General features: G+C 40.7%; 1 protein-coding gene across 1 annotated transcript in view; it reads right to left on the minus strand.

Annotated features, from left to right (window-relative positions):
- lrp2a (low density lipoprotein receptor-related protein 2a) overlaps positions 1-23,032 on the minus strand; it is a 286,554-nt gene that overhangs the window by 133,798 nt on the left and 129,724 nt on the right. The window contains exons 27-31 of the mRNA XM_048599223.1: positions 22,807-22,970; positions 19,160-19,303; positions 16,100-16,209; positions 13,981-14,158; positions 12,906-13,119 (exon numbers count right to left, since the gene is read on the minus strand). Coding sequence (XP_048455180.1) covers positions 12,906-13,119; positions 13,981-14,158; positions 16,100-16,209; positions 19,160-19,303; positions 22,807-22,970 — 810 coding nt within the window. The remainder of the gene's footprint in view (positions 1-12,905; positions 13,120-13,980; positions 14,159-16,099; positions 16,210-19,159; positions 19,304-22,806; positions 22,971-23,032) is intronic.

The raw sequence follows: 23,032 nt of genomic DNA on the forward strand, positions 1-23,032 counted from the left end.
TACCCTGGACTTAAAACCCTCTGAAGACAGAAGTTGTGGAAATTACAATGGTTTAAATTCATTGAACTTTTGGGACTCCAGAAACCATGGGCTGCAACTGAACCAGGAAAAGGCTGTTTGGGACAGACTGGGAAATATACAAGCCCAGGAGCAGATGTCTGAATAGCTTGCAGAAACTAAAGGAAGAACATAGAACATAGAACGTTACAGCGCAGTACAGGCCCTTCGGCCCTCGATGTTGCGCTGACCTGTGAAACCAATCTGAAGCCCATCTAACCTAAACTATTCCATTATCATCCATATGTTTATCCAATGACCATTTAAATGCCCTTAAAGTTGGCGAGTCTGCTACTTTTGCAGGCAGGGCATTCCACGCCCTTACTACTCTCTGAGTGAAGAACCTACCTCTGACACCTGTCCTATATCTATCACCCCTCAATTTAAAGCTATGTCCCCTCGTGCTAGCCATCACCATCTGAGGAAAAAGGCTGCCACTGTCCACCCTATCTAATCCTCTGATCATCTTGTATGTCTCTATTAAGTCACTTCTTAACCTTCTTCTCTCTAACGAAAACAGCCTCAAGTCCCTCAGCCTTTCCTCATAAGACCTTCCCTCCATACCAGGCAACATCCTGGTAAATCTCCTCTGCACCCTTTCCAATGCTTCCACATCCTTCCTATAATGCGGTGACCAGAACTGTACGCAATACTCCAAGTGCGGCCGCACCGGAATTTTGTACAGCTGCAACATGACCTCATGGCTCCGAAACTCAATCCCTCTACCAATAAAACCTAACATACTGTATGCCTTCTTAACAACGTTATCAACCTGGGTGGCAACTTTCAGTGATCTATGCACATGGACACCGAGATCTCTCTGCTCATCCACACTACCAAGAATCTTACCATTAGCCCAGTACTCTGTATTCCTGTTACTCCTTCCAAAGTGAATCACCTCACACTTTTCCGCATTAAACTCCATTTGCCACCTCTCAGCCCAGCTCTGCAGCTTATCTGTAACCTGCAACATCCTTCCGCACTATCCACAACTCCACCCACTTTGGTGTCATCCTCAAATTTACTAACCCATCCTTCTACGCCCTCATTCAGGTCATTTATAAAAATGACAAACAGCAATGGCCCCAAAACAGATCCTTGTGGTACACCACTAGTAACTGAACTCCAGGATGAACATTTCCCATCAACCACCACCCTCTGTCTTCTTACAGTTAGCCAATTTCTGATCCAAACCGATAAATCACCCTCAATCCCATGCCTCCGTATTTTCTGCAATAGCCTACCATGGGGAACCTGATCAAATGCTTTACTGAAATCCATATACACCACATCAACCACTTTACCCTCATCCACCTGTTTGGTCACCTTCTCAAAGAACTCAGTAAGATTTGTGAGGCACGACCTACCCTTCACAAAACCGTGTTGACTATCCCTAATCAAATTATTCCTTTCTAGATGATTATAAATCCTATCCCTTATAATCCTTTCCAACAATTTACCCACAACCGAAGTAAGGCTCACTGGTCTATAATTACCAGGGTTGTCTCTACTCCCCTTCTTGAACAAGGGGACCTGCATTCATGCCCCAGCTTAAATAATGGAAGCCAGACTGCAGAAAACAAACAACTTCAACAACTTTGGACCTTCTGGAGCCTACAGAGGTACAAAGCCATTCAATTTTCCAGCCAGCGCTCAGGCACAGAAATACTGAACATTCCACACCATGGCGTTACATGCAAACCTGTTCCACCTATGGATGTAAAAAACATTCACACCACTACTCAAACCTGAACAAATACTCATCCAAGGGAAATACTGGACATTCCAAAACCATCGAAACCATTCACTTTAATCGGAAAATCCACTCCAGTGCTCAGGAAGCCCATTCAGCCCCAATAGGAGGAACAATAGCTCGATAGATAAGGGGGCCTGCAGTTGGGTATAACTGGAGACCTGAGCCCAGCACTGGGCAGTGTGATACCAACACTGCAATACCAGCAATGTGCCCCGCTTCCAATGCGGTGTGTGCTCTGACGTGGACTCTGCGAGGGGAGTTCGAGAATTTGAGCGAGAAGCAAGCATCGCTTACAAAGGAGAGCAGCCCTTGCAACCACTGAACACTAGCAATTAACCATGGACCTCCACTTAACGCCCAGAGACAACTGAAGGCATCCAGAGACACAAGACACCGACGGGGCAACACCAATAGCATCCACCACCATCCAAGACAACAACCTGTTCGCAAGGACCACCGAGAAAAGAAAGAGAACCCAAGCTACTCACCAGTCTGGTCCCACGCATTTAACCACATCAGCGGACACCACTAGACTGACTGTTACTGGCACTTGCGGCCCTTCCTGCAGACCCAGCTACGGCAAGAGACTATGGACAAGAGCCAGTCAAAATCACGTTTCACTCCAGAGGTGAACCTAAGGTCATCAAGACCCTCTAACCCAGATTGACTAGTCATAGATAGGGGAAGGTGGGGTTCGGGGCTAACGGTGGAGGGCTTCCCTCAGGAAGGGAAGTGGAATAGGACTCCGAGTCAGCAGGTACTCTCTCACTCTCTCTCTCTTTTCCCTGTTAGCATAAGTAACAGTCATCCACTGTATCTACTTACGCACTGTATCAAGTCTTAACTGGGGGTTAAGTTAACTGGGAGACAGATCTCAGTCATCGATAGGGCGGGTTTTGATATTCACTTTCTTGTTTTCTGTAAATATATTCAATTTGCTTGTTTTTCAAAAAAATCAAAGTTTTCTTTGCCTCTGAAGCATCTGCCTCCTGTGTTTTCCACCACACCACATTCCACTACATAAGCCCAGGGTCAGAACCAGGGAGCTGGTGAAGAATTAACCAGGCAGTACTCTCTACATGCATGTTGGCCTCCCATAAACAACAAAAAACCAATTGCCAATTAATCTGTGAAATATAAAAATTGATATAATCAATGCTTTTCAAAGGTTTTTTTTTTACAAAAGCACTTTTATATTCTTGCTTTGGCAATCCCATATTATGATATAATTTACAATGTAAATCGCAACTCATACTTGTTCTTACATTCATTATTGAATCTTCCATTACCAATTCAACTTATAATCAGAATGATACAGAGCTCATCTGATAAGAAATACTTTATCTTTTGCAATAAGCATTTCTCATCTTTTCTCAGCTCGAGCTAGAGAGTCTATATATGAAGTTTTGGATTTTCTTAGAAAGTAATTGGTACCAAGTGTGATAAAGTATTCGCATGATAAAGCATGCAGGTAGGCTCTAAGTGAGCGAGTGAGTGCTAAGACAGTAAGCAAGCAAGCATCCCAATGTGCAGCCTGATCCAATCTGTCCCTGTGCATAAAGTGCCCTTGCAGCAGTTTTTCAATGCTAGTTGCTAGTGTACCCTGTAACACAGGTCGATGTTTCCTAAGCATCCCAAATGTGGATTGGAGAGGGATATGAGAATCCTGAGGAGTTGGCAAATATCAAATGCCAATGTCAATCGTTGAGGCGTCAGTGCAGCTGGTGCCTGTGGATCATGCCCACTCCAGTAAGGAGTGGCCAAGGAAAATCGGAAAAGATGGTGGTGGGAAGAATACAAGCAGCATGGGCTTGAATGGCAGGGGCTGCAGCGAGAAATTTGTCAGAACCGATCAAGAAGTCGGGCTAAGCTGCTCACGCTGATCAAGAAGAAGGCTCTTCACAGTCAGAGTCTAGTTTGCTTGCGGTGAGCAGTAGGATGATTAACCTCAAATTAGCGATGTGGGATGTGCAGTTCATTAAAAAACAAAAATCTGCTTAATAGACTGCCTAAAGAGAAGCTTGCTTTGCCTAGAACTTGTTTAAAGGATGAAGCGAGTTAGTCCCAAATATCAAGATAGGCTTAGCCCGACTTCTTGCTCGGTTCTGACAAATTTCTCGCTGTAGCCCCTGCCATTCAAGCCCATGCTGCTTGTATTCTTCCCACCACCATCTTTTCCCATTTTCCCTGGTCACTCCTTACTGGATCTTCAGAACGGAGGTAGTCTGCTGCTTGTTCTGGTTAATGCCTATTTGGTATGAATGAGTTGGTAACACTCAATTTTTTTTTTTAAATTTTGGGTGGTGTAATAACAGGATGTACCACAAGGTAAGTACATGAACCTGAACGAGAGCGTGAAGAAGTTTTACGGTTACTGGTGTTCATTTAAGCCACAAGTCTCTCAGTCTGGCTCGTGTCTCAATAGTCTAGGTTTAAAAAGTAAAGGTCATTTTGTATTATATTCTCATCTGCACAGAACAGAGTTGTGCTGTGCATAGCTTCACTGTGAAGTTCTTTGATTGGTAGCATGAATCTACATTAACATGAACATTTCTGGCATAAACACTGAAATGCAGTTTAAGCTCTAGCAATTCCTCTAGCAGATTCCACTCTTAATCGTGTAGATAACTGACAAGACAGCAACTTCCTCATAACTTGCTTCAAGATGCAAGCTTACATGGAATTGAGTATGGGAGCTAAGTTAGTACAAACTTTTTTCAGTGCCTAAACTTACATTAAAAAGCACTCGAACTGATTGCTTTATTTTTTGAATGTTCAAACAATGACATAAAGATTTTAATTTATGCAATTTATTCAAGATTTTAAATTCTGCAAAGCTTCTTTTTTAAAACTGGAAGGCAAGACAGTGAGTTCTTCCACCCACTCTTTCAGCCTGTCATTATTTCAAAATCCCAAAAATGAGCATTTTTTTCCCAAACATTTCAACTAGATAACTACATATTTTGTGTGTGACAGACGCCCATGCATCATAAAAAAGGCAGAGGTCAGAGTTAAGATCAATTGTTCCAACCAAGGCTGCCCCCACATACCTAAACGGGCAGAAGGAAACAAAACTGGGAAGATTGTTAGAAGTTTTCACTGAGCGTTCCAAGGGCAGACAGGTTTCTATTTTACTCTGAGCCCTTCTGAAGACTCACAATGGGACAGATCACTTGTAACCTGGGCAGAAGCCATCAGATAGGCAAGGATCAGTGACAGACATTCTGCCACAGTTGGCTGAAAATCTGGTGGGATGGTCCCAGGAAGTGGCTGCCCCTCCCTGACCCCTAACTAAATGGGCATGGTGAAGATTTAAGGATATAATTGTCCATCATGATGTGTAACTCCAGAGTCAAGTTTGCAACTGGAAGCCACATCTCAGGGGGTGGGGGGTTGTGTCTTTTATGGTGTAATCACAAGGCTCTGAGCTCAAATGTACCTGAGCTTTTGCATGAGTGGGAATGGTGAATATTCCTTCTTGTCTGTTTTTCCTAATTGTTGAATAGCCTTGAATATTCAAGTTTCCATTTCAGGTTACCAAGCAGCCACGTTTCTGTAATGGCAATTAGATCATTCCCATGTACCACTATTTGTGCCTTTAAATTGTCTACCTTGTTTTGAAAGTGCATTCATTCAGGTAGAGTACACCTAACTTTGTCTTTCTGACATAATTCCACTTTTGAAGAATATTCAGTCCTCAGAGATTGTCAAATGAGGTGAGAGGGAACAAATTGACCCCTCGCTTGCTACATTGCAGACAGCAGAGAAACAATCCATAGGAGGAATAAAGAAATGTATCTGGGCTCTGCAGGGTGGAGGAATGCAAGAACTTTCTCTTCACTGGAGTCTCCATAGCCAGGTGAAACATTCTCAGAATAAGAGATAGGCAATACACAAATGTAAAGGACAACATGCTCTTTAAGAGATAGGATTAACTTTTTATTAACTCTTTTATGGGGATATGGGCATGTCTGGCTAGCCAGTATTTGTTGCCCTAATTGGCCTCAAGCAGAATGTTTATTTCAGAGGGCAAACCCCAGCAAAGACTGGTCTGTGAGTCAGCTCTCCAAATTATGGCACTAGTCCCTAGATTTTGGCAATGAGGACTCTGCGATATCAGTAGAGCTGAGGCTGCCATTATTGTTTCCAGTACCTCAGTTGATGCCTAGTGGTTTTGTTCAGTTTTTGAGATTTTTTTTTAAGAGATTGAAACAATTGAAGTGCTTGGTAGGCCAGTTTAGATGGCAGTTAAAAGTTGATCATATTGCTGAGAGACTGGGAACATACGTAGGTGAGACCAGGTAAGGGTGGCAGATACCCTTCCCCAATAGACATCAGTGAACGAGATGTATTTTTTTGATTTGATTTATTATGGTCACCTGAACAAAGATACAGTGATAAGTATTGTTTTGCCTGCTATCTGGACAAATCATACCTTATGGTCACTATTACTGACACTAAATTTATGTTCCAGATTTTATTACCTGAATTTAAATTCCACTAGCTGCTGTGGTGGTATATGAACCAGAGTATTAGCCTGGGCCCTTGACTAGTGACATTATTACCACACAACACTTGTCACCTGTGCGTTTGAAATTGCCCTACCTCCAATGCAGACTAGGCACAGTCACTAACAATGCTCATGGAAGCAAAAGAAGAATTTTGAAGATGTCATACTGAACTCAAAAATATAAATTCTATTTTTCCCTGCACAGACACTGCAAGACGTGCTGAGCTTCTCAAGCATTCCCTGTGTTAGTTTCAGATTTATGGCATCTGCAGTATTTTGCTTTTATTAAGGTATGACAACAAGTGATTTTCAAGATCGCGTGTCTATGGTCATCAGGGCACAGAACGGGTCTGAAGTTCTGAAGGGAACGAGTTCTGAGGAAGGGTCACCGGACCCGAAACGTTAACTCTGATTTTTTTCTTCACAGATGCTGCCAGACCTGCTGAGCTTTTCCAACAACATTGTTGTTGTTCAGGTAAAGTTGTGTGCAACTATAAATTCAAAGGCTGAATCTCCCTAGATTGACGAAAGTGATCAAGCTACCAGCATAGTCAAAATAACACAGCTCATTTTGTTGAAGGAAACAAAAAAAAAAATTTAACTTAAATAACTCAATGACGTATGTCCCAAGTAGAGAGCTGCCTGCTCCCAGCCAGCAGGTGTTTTTTTTTTTAAATAACGGCTATAAAGATAGGTATCTGTAGCTCATACAGTCTGGAATCTATTCATGAGTCTACCTGCCTTGTCTCATTACTGTCTTGATATTTTTCTCACTGTAAATGACCTCCGGGCCCACATCATGTCCATTGTCTTCTCCTTCTTCATTACAGCAGACATCTGCCATCCACCTCTTCCTCTTAAAATACATTTTCCACTTTGTTGTTTGAAATTTTGTAGGGCGAAGCTCACCATAGCAACATTGGGTGATTTTTCTGGAGTATACTTCTGTGCATCACCCGAGTATTCAAACATCTAAATCTCATTTTGAACTGTCCTATCATCTGCTCAACGAACGTCTTAGTGGAGGCATGTACAGCAATGCAGCTTGAGGATCCCTTACTGGTGTCATCTTTTCCTGGGGGCAGCCCTCGTCTCCCAGCAGCTCGTAATTGATCAGGGTCATTAAAATATTCAGCTGCTTGTAGGAATTATGGGAGTTCCTGGGATGTTGAAAGGAAACCTGGAGTATTGGGTTGGTGTTGTCACATATCAGGTGTACATTAAGGGAGTGGAACTCTTTTCTTTTTGCAAAGAAGGTTGACTGATCCCAGGGAGCTCCAATGACAATGTTTGTACAATCTTTCACCGCACATCCTGAAATCTCATATTGCAGCAAATTACACTGTGCTGGCTGGGTGGCTATCTGCAACCCAGTGGAACCTCTCAAATCCCTGGGCATTCTGAATAGATTATCTTGACCTCCCTTATACACTTGAGTAGTTGACTGAGATGACACAGAGGTCCTCAGTACAGCCCTGAAATCAACTATTTGCAAAGAGGTTCAGGATTACAGAGACCTTCAAGGCAACTGACATGAGACTGATTCCTAGTCCTTTCAGTCACAGGTCCTCATCCAACCGCTGACATCTGCAGGAGACAACCTCCCAAAACATCCTGAGGGGCATGCACCTGTGATTTACTGTCATTTGAAGTGCCTCCTGTACACTCTGTTTCCTCTGTTTCTGGCTAATGCTCAACATCTCTACAGTGACCCCTGCACTGCTGCACCTCTGCAAGCTGCTTCACTATAGGCATTTATTACTGCTGCTCGCGTATCCTTCCTTGCTGATTTCTCCTGAGCTGTACAATGGCCAGAAGAAGGGCAGCAATGCACAGTGTTAAAGTAGTATTGGTTTAAGCAGAACTGTAAATACAGTTTGTTGATCCAAACAGTCATAATTTTCCCGAGATTACCCACCAAACCTGTTCTGTTTTGTTCCTTACAAGTCCTTGGTCTAGTATATTTCCTCTGGCCTCCGAAACTAGAAAACCTACTATGATGTTCATCAGCTGTGGCGGCAGAGGACAGGTTCCTGCAATGAAACATTCATTTGATGGGAAACGTTGCTCATTGCTTGGGGTACTTAAAGCATGTCCTTGCACATTCCCAGAGACAATATTAAGCTTCCCTTCAATGAGGCTCAAACCCAACAATTATACCCTTGCCTTGCATGATAAACCTGCTCGGTCTAGGCCCGAAACGTCAGCCTTCCTGCTCCTATGATGCTGCTTGGCCTGCTGTGTTCATCCAGCTCTGCACCTTGTTGTCTCGGATTCTCCAGCATCTGCAGTTCCTACTATCTCTGATTCAATTTTAACCCCTATCACTTATTATTTCAAGATCTTCTAGTTAGGAAACTAGAGGGATCCAGTCCTGGAAACTGCAGCAGTGGGTGGTGAGAGTGAGGCCGGTGAGGGGGCAGCAGTGGGCGGTGAGAGCGGGGCCAGTGAGGGGGCAGCAGGGCGGTGAGAGCGGGGCCAGTGAGGGGGCAGCAGGGCGGTGAGAGCGGGGCCGGTGAGGGGCCAGCAGTGGGCGGTGAGAGCAGGGCCGGTGAGCTGGCGATGGTGGTGAGGGGCTGATGGCAGTGAGAGCGGCAAGTGAGGGGGCAATGACTGTGAGAGCGGGGCCGGTGAGGGGGCGATGGCGGTGAGTGTGGGCCTTTCACATGGCAGTAGCAGCAGCGGCCTCCTGGGTGCCTAGCGCCTGGAGCGGCGCATGCACCATTGTGGAAATGGGACGTAGGACTCTGAGATCTGGACTTTTTTTGTTTCTTGCTTACATTTTGGCTCTGTTAAATCTTTTAATTCTCCTTTCTGTAACTAAGTGGGCGCCAGTGAATGGCAACTTTCTGTACATTTCGCTGTACTTTTGTATCCCTATACTTAGTACATGTGACAAATAAATAAATAAATCTGACTCTTGAGCCACTAGCATTCTCACCCAATACTTCAGACACTACAAGATACCAATGAGCCCACAATGTCGCGTGGCTGTTTGCATTTATTGGTTCTCATTGTGATGCAGTGAATTCTGGAATCAATGCAAGTTCATTGGGAATAGAACTCAATTGAGCACGATTCTCCCTCCACTAGACTCCTATTTAATAGGAGATAACAAGGTGCAGAGCTGGATGAACACAGCAGGCCAAGCAGCATCAAGGAAGCATTTCTGAAGAAGGGTCTAGGCCCAAAACTTCAGCTTTCCTGCTCCTCTGATGCTGCTTGGCCTGCTGTGTTCATCCAGCTCTACACCTTCTTATCTCAGATTCTCCAGCATCTGCAGTTCCTACTATCTCTCATATTTAATAGGATTCTGTTCCAGTCAGTCATCATTTCTAAGCATCAGCTCAATGCATCCAGAAAGGCCTCTTCCCACTTTGAGTGTTGCACTTTTGACAGGACCTGCAACTGTGGATTTATTTTTGAAAGGTGGATTGCATCATTTTAACTGTAAACACCAGTACATTTGACTATCTCACTTTCCTACTGAATGCCCCCCTTATCTTTCACCCTCAATTCATTTTGATTCCTGTCATACTCTGCTATTTCTGCTGATCCCATCCTTGTCTATGTTGGTTCTTCTACACTTGTTCTGTCCCGAACAATGCCCCACCTGACTCAGACTCCTCCCATTCTCCAGGCCACTTACATCCTCACTTTTCATAAAACCCCTTACAAGACCATAACCAGCCACCCATGACCCTGGCTGATGGGTGACCTTATAGAGATTTATAAAATCATGAGGAGCATGGACAGGGTAAATGGACAAGGTCTTTTCCCCAGGGTGGGGGAGGTCAAAACTAGAGGGCGTAGGTTTAAGGTGAGAGGGGAAAGATTTAAAAGGGATCTAAGGGGCAACTTTTCATGCAGAGGGTGGTGCATGTGTGGAACGAGCTGCCACAGGAAGTGGTGGAGGCTGGTACAATTACAACATTTAAAAGGCACCTGGATGGGTCTATGAATAGGACCGGTTTAGCAGGCTATGGGCCAGATGCTGGCAATTGGGACTAGATTTATTTAGGACATGTAGTTGGCATGGACGAGTTGGACTGAAGGGTCTGTTTCTGTGCTGTCAGCTCTATGACTCTATGATTAGATTTTCTACTCTAAAAAGCTTTTGCTGAAACAAGAGCCTGGATTTTCCACTGGCCAGACCGCTGTTATGCCAGCAAAGGTGGAAGTTGCACTGGTAGTGAGACTTTATTGAATCCCCATCATAGCAGGCTCTCAAAGAATTGGCTAGGAAATTGAACCTTCCACTGGGCAAATCCCCTGTGCCTGAAGACCTTGGAAAGTCACCCTATCCAGCTGGCACATTTACCTGCCAAGTATTCCCCCTTACTTATCTGGTATTGCTCCTCCCAGCACCCGAACTTAATACTTACCTTGTATACTTATCCTTTGATGCAGCTATCAAAATAGTTATCAACACTTCTAAATTTCAGAATGCGGCAGCTGACTGGTGTGGAATGGGGGTGTGGAATTCCTCCTTCTGTTAGTTCTACATGATTAAAGAAGTGTCAAAATTGAAGTATGCGTCCACATTTCAGAAGGAGTCCTGAGCGGGTTCTCCTCTTAAAAATGTGGAGCTCCCTTCTTTGATGAAAAAGGGTCAAAGTGGCAATCCATCCTACACATTGACATCAGATAACAGATTAATGGTGCAAAACCTACTTGGCTATTCCTGATTTTTATGTTGTTCATGTTTCAACAAGTAATTCTAAAAATTGATTGATTTCAAAATTAATACAATTGTTACAAGTATAGTGAACAAATGCTTAACATATTTCTATGGCATTACTTCATAATATATTTTGACAGGTACTTTGAAATAACATGTTCATATGACACATTATGGCCAAAATGTGTCTGCTAATATCATAAACAATAATTGTTAGACAATGCACACCAACTAATGACCACATATACACAAGCCTGGGAGAACTGGCAAAGTCTGAAACATCTACCAAATCAAGGTACCTAAATGACACAGAAACTGTCAGCAATTTATAACAATCTAAAATCAAAGATTAGGCTACTGCCTCATTACATTCAATCTTATGAGTTACTGCCTTCCTGATATCTTCAATTGTCAATTTATTAGAAAAATGCTTGCTTAAGAGTCAGACTGTAATTTTAAAGATGTCTATCAGCAAATACTTAATTCCACCTTAATCAGACCAATTAATGCCATCATGAAATTGCACAATGCCATGTTTCAGACTATTTATATGGGACTGCTAAAGGAACTGATTGAAGTGGGAGCAGAAGTTTTAAAATCTTAAGAAATGACTATCTATAATATATAGTTGCACATCACTGCAATATGTCGATTTCATTGATTTTTAATTAAAATCCAACATTTTGAAAGTTGATCTCAATAATCCCTCTTACAAACCCAATTACCAAAACTGCAATATCCATTTAAGACTTAGAGCTGCTTTTCCACTTGCGTGATGGCATCCAAAATTAGAGTGATATTGTTGTCATTGAAGAACTATTAAATAAAACTTGAAATCTACAACCAGCTGATTTGGAGGTCATTGATCATGATTAAATGAACTTCAAACATTTATATCAGTAAGTTTGTTGCAAGTAATAAAATATCTGTTTCAGTGATATCCCAGATTCAGAATAAATAAATAGAAGCAGTATAGCATACAAGCGCTTATAGGGCTCTCACCTACCAATGTGAACAATTTAATACAACACAATATTATACTTCATCAGCAAACTTTAGTTCAAATATTTAACTGTTCTCTATCATCTCTTTTCATCTTCTTGATTACTCTTACACCTCGACTTCAATCCAATTCTTTATTTTCCCACTTCATTTTATTTTATTGTCTAGTATGTGTCCAATTTCCTTTCAAAGTTTTACTGAATCTACTTCCACGATTCCAATGCTTTCTAGGTCACAGATAACTGTATAAAAGTTATTCCTAGTTCATAAATTAATTTTCATAGTGCAAAGCATCAAATGACAAATGCACAAATTGTTTGCACGTAAGAAGTAAATCATTTGTATGTAAATGCACATTCTTGTTAGTCTTTGAAGATAAATAGACATAAGGTTAGTTGATTTATATTAGGATGTTTAATAATCATATAGAAGCTTTAGCTAAAATGACTTTAGAAATTCAACTATTAGAACAGCTGAGTTCTATATACGTGATGGATCTCACTTCTTTACAGTAATTGTACAGAAAATATTTGGGCACTCAGCTAGTACAAGGAGGTGATGGCCTAGTGGCATTAATCGCTGGACTGTTAATCCAGAGATCCAGATAATCTTCCAGGGACCCGGGTTCAAATCCTACCACAGCAGATGGTGGAGTTTGAATTCAATTAAAAATATCTGGAATTAAGAATATAACGATGACCATGAAAAACCCATTTGGTTCACTAATGTACTTTAGGGAAGGAAACTGCCATCCTTACCTGGTCTGGCCTACATGTGACTCCAGACCCAAAGCAATGTGGTTGACTTTGAAATGCCCTCTGGGCAATAAATGCTGCCTAGGCAGTGACACCCTCACCCTGTTGATGAATTTTTTTAAAAAAATTACAGGTACTACTCACTGTCTCTGAAGTGAACTCTGAGGCAATTCAGCCCTGCAATGTTATTCCTCATGACAACTGGGTTTTCACCAGTAATCTTGTCCACACGCTCAATGATCTCAAAATCAGAATCTGTATAGTAAAGGAAGCCCTCGTATATGGCTATACCCCGAGGATGAGAAAGGTGGTTAACCACGGTCATCCGGTGTAAACCATTTAGATCTCCTCGTTCAATCTATAGGGGCAACACAAGAATCGATATTTACACTGGAATTGCATTAATTGTACTTCATAAAAATATGTTAATTATAATATGACTTGTCAAGCCTATTAATTACTAACATCCGCTAATATAAATAGAGACCAGGAAATTGTCAATATTACCATTTGGGGTGGCGGGAGTGCTGTACTCCCCATGGATTAACTACCAGGTGTACCCTGGCAGCCTCCTTGTGGGTTCAGGGTGAGATGAGGACTTCCTGATACGGCTCTCTATGGCCCACAGAGTGAACCCTTGTTTGCAAGGTCTACCACTGATGAAGGAGATATGCCCAGCCTTCCTCAAAGACAAGGTCCTGCTGGGACTAAGGATCCACCAGTTCTCTGCTGGCCAGCACCTTTTGAAATTAAATCACTACCTGATTGATATTTAACCACATTGAGTCTCCAGAAATAGCTGTGGCAGAGCTCACCCTTGCATTCCATCCGGTAAATAAGGTCACCATGATGGCCATTAAATTCAGACCTCATTAATCACTATCAAATATTCTTACCCAATCAATAATGACGGGAAAATTAACTCCTTGAAAAGACATATGATGGAATAAAGTGTACACACCTTGGCTATAAACATTGTTAAATAGCTTCACCTACTTAAAATCTTTTAAATATTTTCTTTCTTTGCCACCTCCTCCCATCAAAACAGTAACAAAATTTAATGAATTGCTCATTGCACAAAGGCATCATCTGGTGGAACTGATAGAGAAACAGAGTGAATAATGGCTGTTAACAATGATCTATTAGGGTGGGAGACTGATAGGTGCCCAAAATTTCATTTATTATGAATATGTGCCCTTCATAAAGTAAAAATACATACCACTCCTGTACCAGACACAGCCCAGTACAGCCTGCGTGCTTTGATGTCAATACTAATGAACTCTATTTGATCTAGGTCATTAGTGAAGAGAACTCGAGGATTAGAGCCATCCATATAAGCACTAGCAATTTTTGCTGGAATTCCACTGTCGGTACCTTGATCCGTCCAGTACAACTTCCTGAAATAGATTTACACATAGTTTTCAGATGTTGTAAAAGCATGAAATAATAAAAGTATGACAATAAAAAATGTAGCATGGAGCATGTTCATTGTGCTACCCACCAATGCCATAGGTATGACAAGAGATCTTGCATATGAGTGAGTTAAACCTGGCAATATTTTATGAATAATTCCATATGCTAACTGTTTCTGAAAATGTCCTACTTTTGTTTGAAAATGATTGAAATAAATTTACAATTATAAAGATCATTAAAATTGGTACATGTGCATTCCTGAATGCTGCGCATTAATATACTAAAACAAATGGTTTCTTCACCTGTCGATATTGCTTTATTTCAGCATTCAGAGGAGATGTCAGGATTGTAAACATTGTATGAAACGGAACATTCTTTTTTTTGCATGGCCAATTTGCACACCATGTGTGGTCAATAGGCTGAGGACAAATACACAATCTCCCTCTCTCTCTCACCATGACTGATTTCCTTATTTTTGATTTACTGAGATAGAGTGAAAAATATTGTTTTATGTGCTATCCAGGCAAATCATACCTTACATAAGTACATCAGGGTAATAGAACAGAATGCAGAATATAGTGTTACAGCTACAGAAGGTGCAGAGTTTAAGTTCTGTGAGATCTTGCAGATTGAGGAAACAGAATTAGGATCACAGGATAGCAATGAGTATTGGTGATTCAATATATTTTGTTTACATGCAGACTTGTGAAATTTTAAGTTTGCAAAGGTCATAGTGATTGGGAAAATCCGAATGCTTTAGACTCATAATTACTTTCCAAAATTGCCTTCGGACCATAATACAATCATAATATTTCACTCACCAGTGAATCATGTTACACTCCTATAGTAGTGACCATAGTCTTACTCAATTTTCAATCAATTTAACTCCAGGTCCATTTCACTCGCGTTTGCATTGTTCAATGTTACTGCAGACCCAAACCAGGATATGGAATTTAACTCCTGTGAGGAGTGTGGGAAGTGCAGGGTGCTATAACATGGAGGCTTCAGTCATTTTGAGAATTGAGCATAGAGGTACCAGCAACAATGGCAACATTATTATAGTCTCAGGAAAGACTGCAGCATAGAACCTTTGTGTGCATATTTAAATCAACTCTCACATGTTTGCCAACACTTCCCAAAATCATAGCAGTCTGAATTCAAGTAAGAGCAGGTGGCAAGTGTGTTGCCATATCTTTAATTCTGCTACTGTCATGTTTCACCTGAAATTGTGACTTGTTTTGTCGGATCACAAAATTATATTGACTCTGTTTAAAGTAAAAAGATCCTCACATTTTAACAGTATAATTTAATTATTTACATTGTAAGCAAATTCAAATGAACATGACTGACTGTATAAAGAGTAATTTCTAAGATGTTAATATGTAAAGATGGGTCACTAACATTCCATGTGCTGAACATGAAACATTAGGGAAATTTTAAGAGGTTATATATGTTATTAATCTATTTGCAATCTTGTAATTGCTTCTTAATGAAACAATATCTAATAGGTAAGTGATTTGGCAAACTGAAATTCTATCCAATGGGAATGGTTGGCAAATGCTTTAAGAAATGGAACTTCATATTTGGAAGAGGTAGACATAAAAATAGAGGGAAGTATATTTATTCAAGGTGAGAGAAATGAATGAATCAAGTAATGCTTACACTAATACATCCAACAGATTCAGTTATGCTGTGAAGGGAGAGGTAGACCAACAACTGGGTACTTGCTAATATAATAGTTGGTCCTTTCCCACTTCAGACTTTGAAATTCTTGAATGATTTTTATGATCATCTAGGATTATGCCACATTTTAGCATGCAAAACTTTCAGCACCTCATAAATAAGAACCAAATTATTTTTCAGTTCCACACGGACGCCTTAAGTTTACAAAATAACTTTGAAATTTACTCTAATATTCTACTCACCCTCTTGCTGGATCTACCACAATTCCTTTGGGTGTCCCAACACCAGTCCTTTGTCCATTATTTGTTAGTATTGTTTTTCTGTACTTGACATCATTATGCACTTTTACTACCTTAAAGAATGTAAATGCATATAAGAAATTATCTTTTGTGTTATCAGGCTGCTGTGTGAAAAGTACTGAATAATATTCTTACATGATAGTTATTCAACTTGAAAAGGGGTCTAATAAAATTAAACAGCACTGTGTTTATAGTTTTTAAAAATAATCAAGGAACATAAGAAACACTGCTAAATCTATTTGCATTTACAGTACTACAATGTTTCTCCTTTATAACAACTTAAATTCAAATTTGCTGTTCATATGAGGGATTCAAGTGTAGTTAATGTTAACTGGAATTCTAAGAAGTGAGACACTTGAATAAAATGAATGTTAAATCAATGTAGGGCGGGATAATGAATGCCCTACTGAGTGTATTTTTAGTGTAGGGCCATGTAATGTTGGATGCCCAGCCCATCACTTTCACAAACACCCTAAGCTCACCCCTCATAATATAGAGGGTGGACAAGCTTCAAAATCAGCAGCCCACAGGTGCAAAGTCAAAATGATCCCATTTCTCTTTTTCTCTTTTTCCTTTCTTCGCTTGAAGAAATCTCAGACTCCCGGCCTCTGCGCAGACTCCCAGCCTTGAAATGAATCTCGAGCAGGCTCCTGGCTCTCCCAGTCTCGTCAGCTTTGAGGTGAAGTCTGGCGCGGTTGGGAGGTGAGGGCTGGTGCAGGCTGGAGGTTAGGTGCCAGCAGACCATGGTTGGAAAGCTTTATTCTGAACTTTATATTTCTTTATTTTTCTAATTTATTCCTAAGAATTTGTACTTTAGAATCTGTACCTAGGTATCTCTGTGCCTAGGGTGGTACCACTAGTGGTGACTTGTAAACTTTTCACTGTACTCATGTAAGTACATGACAATAAAGCTAATTCTAATTCTAATATATACATAAATAAGGAAGATAAAATTAGCTTATTAAGAGAGCAAGCTTCTTGCTGGGTAGTTGTATCATTGCCAACTTCTCAATTGTGCAGGCAAGCAGTTGGCCCTCAATCCTACCCGACCCCCTCCCTGGAATTTTCCACATGTACATTTTATAGCATTGGGCTGAAATTCACACATGTTCTCCACCCCGACCAAGTCTGCAAATGTGAAATAGAGAACAATAATGCTGGGTTGCCATTGCTATGTCATCACCTGCATGATGACCTCCTTTGCAATGTTCCCTGGGCCCATCGGACATACCCACCACACTCAAAGTCATACTTCCCTCCTTAATCCTCCCTTGGGCTCCCAAAGCAACCTCCTAACACTGTTCAACCCTATCACCAGGACCCTGGCCAAGGAAATAACTTGGACTTCCTTCCAATTCTGGCTTCATCTTCTTCAGGACTGCCTGGAGATGCAGTGGCACCGTTGGGATTACAAACCTACTAGCCATTTGATTGACAAGCAGCTTTGTGAGGTGGGACTTACAGATACAGAGAGGAGGCCTCATCTTAGAGCAATAGGCACTGTTCCCATCAGTCAAGATTGTGGCTGTACTCACCACTGACATGTTAGCTGTGGAACTGTTGTGGGTTATGGATGTGTGTGAGGGTGGGGTTTGGGATCAGCACTTAGTTTTATTCACACTTCTTTTGATCTGCTGCTATTTTCCTTGCAATTTTCAAAGTTGACAAGATGAAGATTCCTTTGAATGATTTAAATGGGGTTCCTAGATTGTTTTTCACCAGCTATATTTACATCATCTTCCCCGTGGAAAACAACCATCAGATCACAAAGCATAGTTTTTCTAATGTGCCAAAGTTTTCAAAAGTGCAGAACATCAAGTATGGAGTTCCACTAGGGCACGGTAGGCTGTACAGCTGAATGATGTCTTTTCAGTCTTCTCCTGTAGAAAGGATACCTTAGATTGCAAAATGGGGCAACTACCTTCAATATATTTTGCGCAGTATTATGCCTACCTTCACCTCCATTAAACAGGGGATCAAATAAAACTCCATTAGTCCTAGAAGACTCATATTTCTATCTCCATGTTGCATTTCATTTAATTTTTGTTTGGATACATCTTTCCTTTACTCATCTCTGCAGCACCCATCCCCCACCAAGTCCCTCCTTAAAAACATGGAAAAAATGTGATGAAAACTTAAAATCTATTTGCACCCTTTACAATATTTGCCTCCTTGTGCATCCACTTAAAGTGGCCAAATACTTTCAAATTCCTTGGCCTGCTTGCCAGACCATCCACGTTCCACCATTAAGTGAGATAATGGTATAAGACCAAACACTGTAATAAATGCTTCTACTAATTATTCAGTTTACACTACCTTGCAAAAATCTTTGCAATCAGTTTAGTGTGCTGTGGCTTATATCTGTCCTGGGAATCATATTTCTTTCTTGTTATTGTGAACACAATTAGGGCATACTACGAGCTAAAAATGTTAACTTGAAGTGTCAAATTCCTCAATGTTACATTGGTGAAGAAAATTAATGTTTAAGTAAGTGGCTATAAATAACACAATGTAAAATGCAAATCATAATGCTGAAAGGAGTCTGATAAAGTATTTTACTCTCTCATCATGTAGCGTTTTGTAGACCAAAGGTTGCTAATTGTGGTTTACATCATGATATCACCACGGGGCAAGGCAAGGAGGTAGCCCCCAAGGAACTACCTCAACTGGAACAGGATTTAAGCAGCACTATTCACACTATGCTCCACCACACCACAGTCAACCAAGCCAACCCGTCCTGACCGTTGCTCTAGAGTCTAGAAACTGGCATAAAATATTATTTAGATAAATTAATGCAATTAACCTCATGATATGCAGGTCAGAACAACATTATGTGTAGTGAAAAATAAATTACTTGTATAAAAACAAACTTCCACTTGTACAAAATTTATTTAATCAGTTATCAGCTTCTGTAAATCTAATATATTCTACAACTTTACAATGCTTAATATTAACGTTGATTCCACGCAGGAATTGTCTTGAATTTAAATTAAGTATACTGACCTCAATGGACTGTTGGTCAAAGTTGGTATAGTAAAGGTTCATAGAGATCCAATCATAAGCCAAGCCCATAGGGGAGCCAATGGTGGAAGCTGGAGCAAACATGCTCCTATTCGTTCCATCTGACCTCACAGTGTGAATTTCTCCCTAAAAGCACATAAATCACAGTAAGAAAAATCTTCACAAACTCAGAAACAGCAGGGAAGGGGCTATTAATTAATGTCAGTTCCACACTTACAAATCCTCTACTTAATATTGTGATCTAGACACATTTGTAAAGAAGGAAATCCTTAAATCCTCCTAAGTACTTAGAAACAGTTGACCAAGTCCAATACATAAGCCAGTTTTTGCAAACATGGACTTGTTTAACCACTGATAGTGACACTTTCTTGAAAATTTCAACCCATTTTCCCAACCATAGCTCAGAATATTTTAAGATAGATTTTTTCTACTTTTTGTCATTGACAGGAGGTAATTATTCTAAACCTAACTAACCTAAGAAAAGCCTTCTATTTCCATACCACATGCAGTGCCTTTCTCTAATAGAAACCTCAATATAAATGAAACATTGTGTAAAGTTGGGGAATCTCACTTCCTTAGGTTTATCAGCCCCTCAGCCTGTAGTTCTTTGATTTACAGAATCATAATATCTAGGCCATCTGATTGTCACAAAACGGAGGAGGATTTATAAGCAGGATTGCCAGAAGCAGTCAACATCCTCCAAATTATGCATACTCTTAGCTGCTTCACCTTCTCTAATTAACTTTAAATCAACCCACATTCAGAGAAACTGAGATTAGGATAAATGTATTTTTTGGAGTAGTACAAACAGCAGAGTCCAAATAGAAAAATGGTAACTTCGACATCAGATCTAAAAGGAAGACAAGGTCTGCCTTTACCCAGCTTTAATGGTATTATTAGGCAGTACGTATATTACCATGCTCTAATTTTGATTGTATTTTCATTTCAAAGCACATCCTTAAGGAAAAGAAATCAATTCATGCAGAATAAATTAGACCCTTGACTTGAATCCCACTCAGTTGTAATCAATACGGTTCTCTTCAGATTATGATTCTCCTCAAAGATTGGGATGTAAAACCAGGAGACTACAGAAAATAATAAATATCACTGGATGCTCAAGAAAAACAAAACAAATGGGATTAACTAAACATTAAAAAAGCATCAACAGAAAAGAATAAAAATATAAACATGCAATAGAAAGATATATTAATAATTTAATCCTATAAGTAAGCCAATATATAGTGGACTATATGATGTTTCACTGAACGATATCCATAACCTGAGTTACGCAGTAAAAATCCTTCAGAGAGATTTACAAAGGTTTGATTGTAAATTTACATTTTAGCATGTAAACCAGTCTCTATGTTTCCCTTTTGTTATCCAGAAGCCCAACTCACCAGTGGAGAAGAACTCAGCTCATTTTTTTTCAATTAAGCTGCCACCTAATCACCCATGTTACTAATTAAATAATCAACATCTAGTGATAAATATTTTGAGGGTCATAGAGTCATACAGAGAAACATGCATAGAAACAGACTCTTCAGTCCAAACAGTCCACGCTGACCATGTTCCCAAACTAAACTCAGTCCCACCTGCCTCAATTTGGTCCATATCCCTCCATACCTTTCCTATTTATGTACTTATCCAAATGTCTTTTAAATGTTGTAACTGTACCTGCATCCACCACTTCCTCTGGCAGTTCATTCCACACATGAACCACTCTCTGTGTAAAAACATTGCCCTTCATGTCCTTTTCAAAACTTTCTCCTCCAACTTTAAATATACTGCATCCGCTGTACCCGGTGTGGCTTCCTCTACATCGGGGAAACCAAGCGGAGACTCGGGGACCGCTTTGCAGAACACTTACGCTCGGTTCGCAACAAACAACTGCACCTCCCAGTCGCGAACCATTTCAACTCCCCCTCCCATTCCTCAGACGACATGTCCATCCTGGGCCTCCTGCAGTGCCACAACGATGCCACCCGAAGGTTGCAGGAACAGCAACTCATATTCCGCTTGGGAACCCTGCAGCCCAATGGTATCAATGTGGATTTCACAAGTTTCAAAATCTCCCCTCCCCCTACCGCATCCCAAAACCAGTCCAGCTCGTCCCTGCCTCCCTAACCTGTTCTTCCTCCCACCTATCCCCTCCTCCCACCTCAAGCCGCACCTCCATCTCCTACCGACCAACCTCATCCCGCCCCCTTGACCTGTCCGTCCTCCCTGGACTGACCTATCCCCTTCCTAACTCCCTACCTACACTCACCTTTACTGGCTCCATCCCCGCCTCTTCGACCTGTTTGTTTCCTCTCCTCTATCCCTCTTCTATCCGCCTCCCACTCTCTCCCTATTTATTTCAGAACCCCCTTCCCCTCCCCCTTTTCTGATGAAGGGTCTAGGCCCGAAACGTCAGCCTTTCTGCTCCTATGATGCTGCTTGGCCTGCTGTGTTCATCCAGCCCTGCACCTTGTTGTCTCGGATTCTCCAGCATCTGCAGTTCCTACTACCTCTTAAAAATACACCCCCTAGTTTTGAACTCTTCCACCCTCGGGAAAAGACCCTTCCTATTCACCTTATCTATGCCCCTCAGGAATTTATAAACATCTATAAGGTCATTCCTCAACCTCCTGAGCTCCGGTGAAAAATGTCCTAGCCTAACCAGCCTCTTCTTATAACTCAAACCTTTCATTCCCAGCAATATCCTGATAAATCTTTTTTGAACCCTCTTCCAATTTAATAATATCCTTCTTATAGCAAGGCAACCAGACCTGCACACAGTACTCCAGAAGAGACCTCACCAATGTCCTGTACAACCTCAATATGATGTCCCAACTTCTATACTCAAAGGTCTGAGCAATGAAGGCAAGTGTGCTAAACACTTTCTTAATCACCCTGTCTGTGGCCTTGTCCCTACCCCTAGAAAAAGAGACCCAGGTTCAAGACCCACCTATTCCAGAGGTGTGTAATAACATCTCGAAATAGGTTGATTAGAAATATAAGTTAATCAAAAAAATTGAAAATTAACAAGAACTGCCCACCAACTGCGACAATAATAAAAGGGAAGGGTAGGTTAAGAGTGAGTTTTAATTTAAAATGGAGTTGGAGGGAAGAACACAGTTTTTGTTTTCTGCTCAGTGATGCTGTTACACATTTCTGGATGTTTTCTTTTTACTACTATCAAATTACCCATGTTAAAGAATGACCTAGCTCTTGATATCTTGATAATACCAGAGATGTTATGCCACATGGGAATTTTCTATTTTTCCATCTTTAAATGTGCTTGAACTTGAGTTTTTAATTTTTAGATTTTTGATTCATACTTTATATTTTCCTGTATTTAAAAGTCAGTGGTAAGTACATTGGTAAAACCTGTTTTGATGAGTTACTGATTCTGGCAATATAGAGGGAATAAACTAACGGACGAGAATGGTCATTTTACTGAAGCATCCTAGAGTGTTGATTATTGAATAAGTCTCATCTAACTCAGCAGCATAAAGTGTGTAGCAGATACGAAGAAAATTCAGATCAGTCGAACAAGGAGCATTTTAAAAAGCACATAATTGGAAAGTGATGACAATTGGATGTTGATTGCTACAGCAGTTATTCTTGAGAAAACTATTTGTACTTACTGGATATTCTACCCAATACAGCACCTCTTCTTCATCAAAGTCAACATCATAGCCATTTTGAACTCCAGCTACAGGAACTATGGCATCACTAGTTTTGTCATTAGGATCCAGAGAAATGCCAAAGATGATGCTGTTTCGCACAACAATTAGGAAAGGTTGTTCAACTGGGAATGGTGAAAGAAGATTATTATAAATTCTTGAGTAAATTTCAAAATCTTATAATCTA

Source organism: Rhincodon typus, chromosome 7, assembly GCF_021869965.1.
Source record: "Rhincodon typus isolate 14 chromosome 7, sRhiTyp1.1, whole genome shotgun sequence".
Classification (NCBI taxonomy): Eukaryota; Metazoa; Chordata; class Chondrichthyes; order Orectolobiformes; family Rhincodontidae; genus Rhincodon; species Rhincodon typus.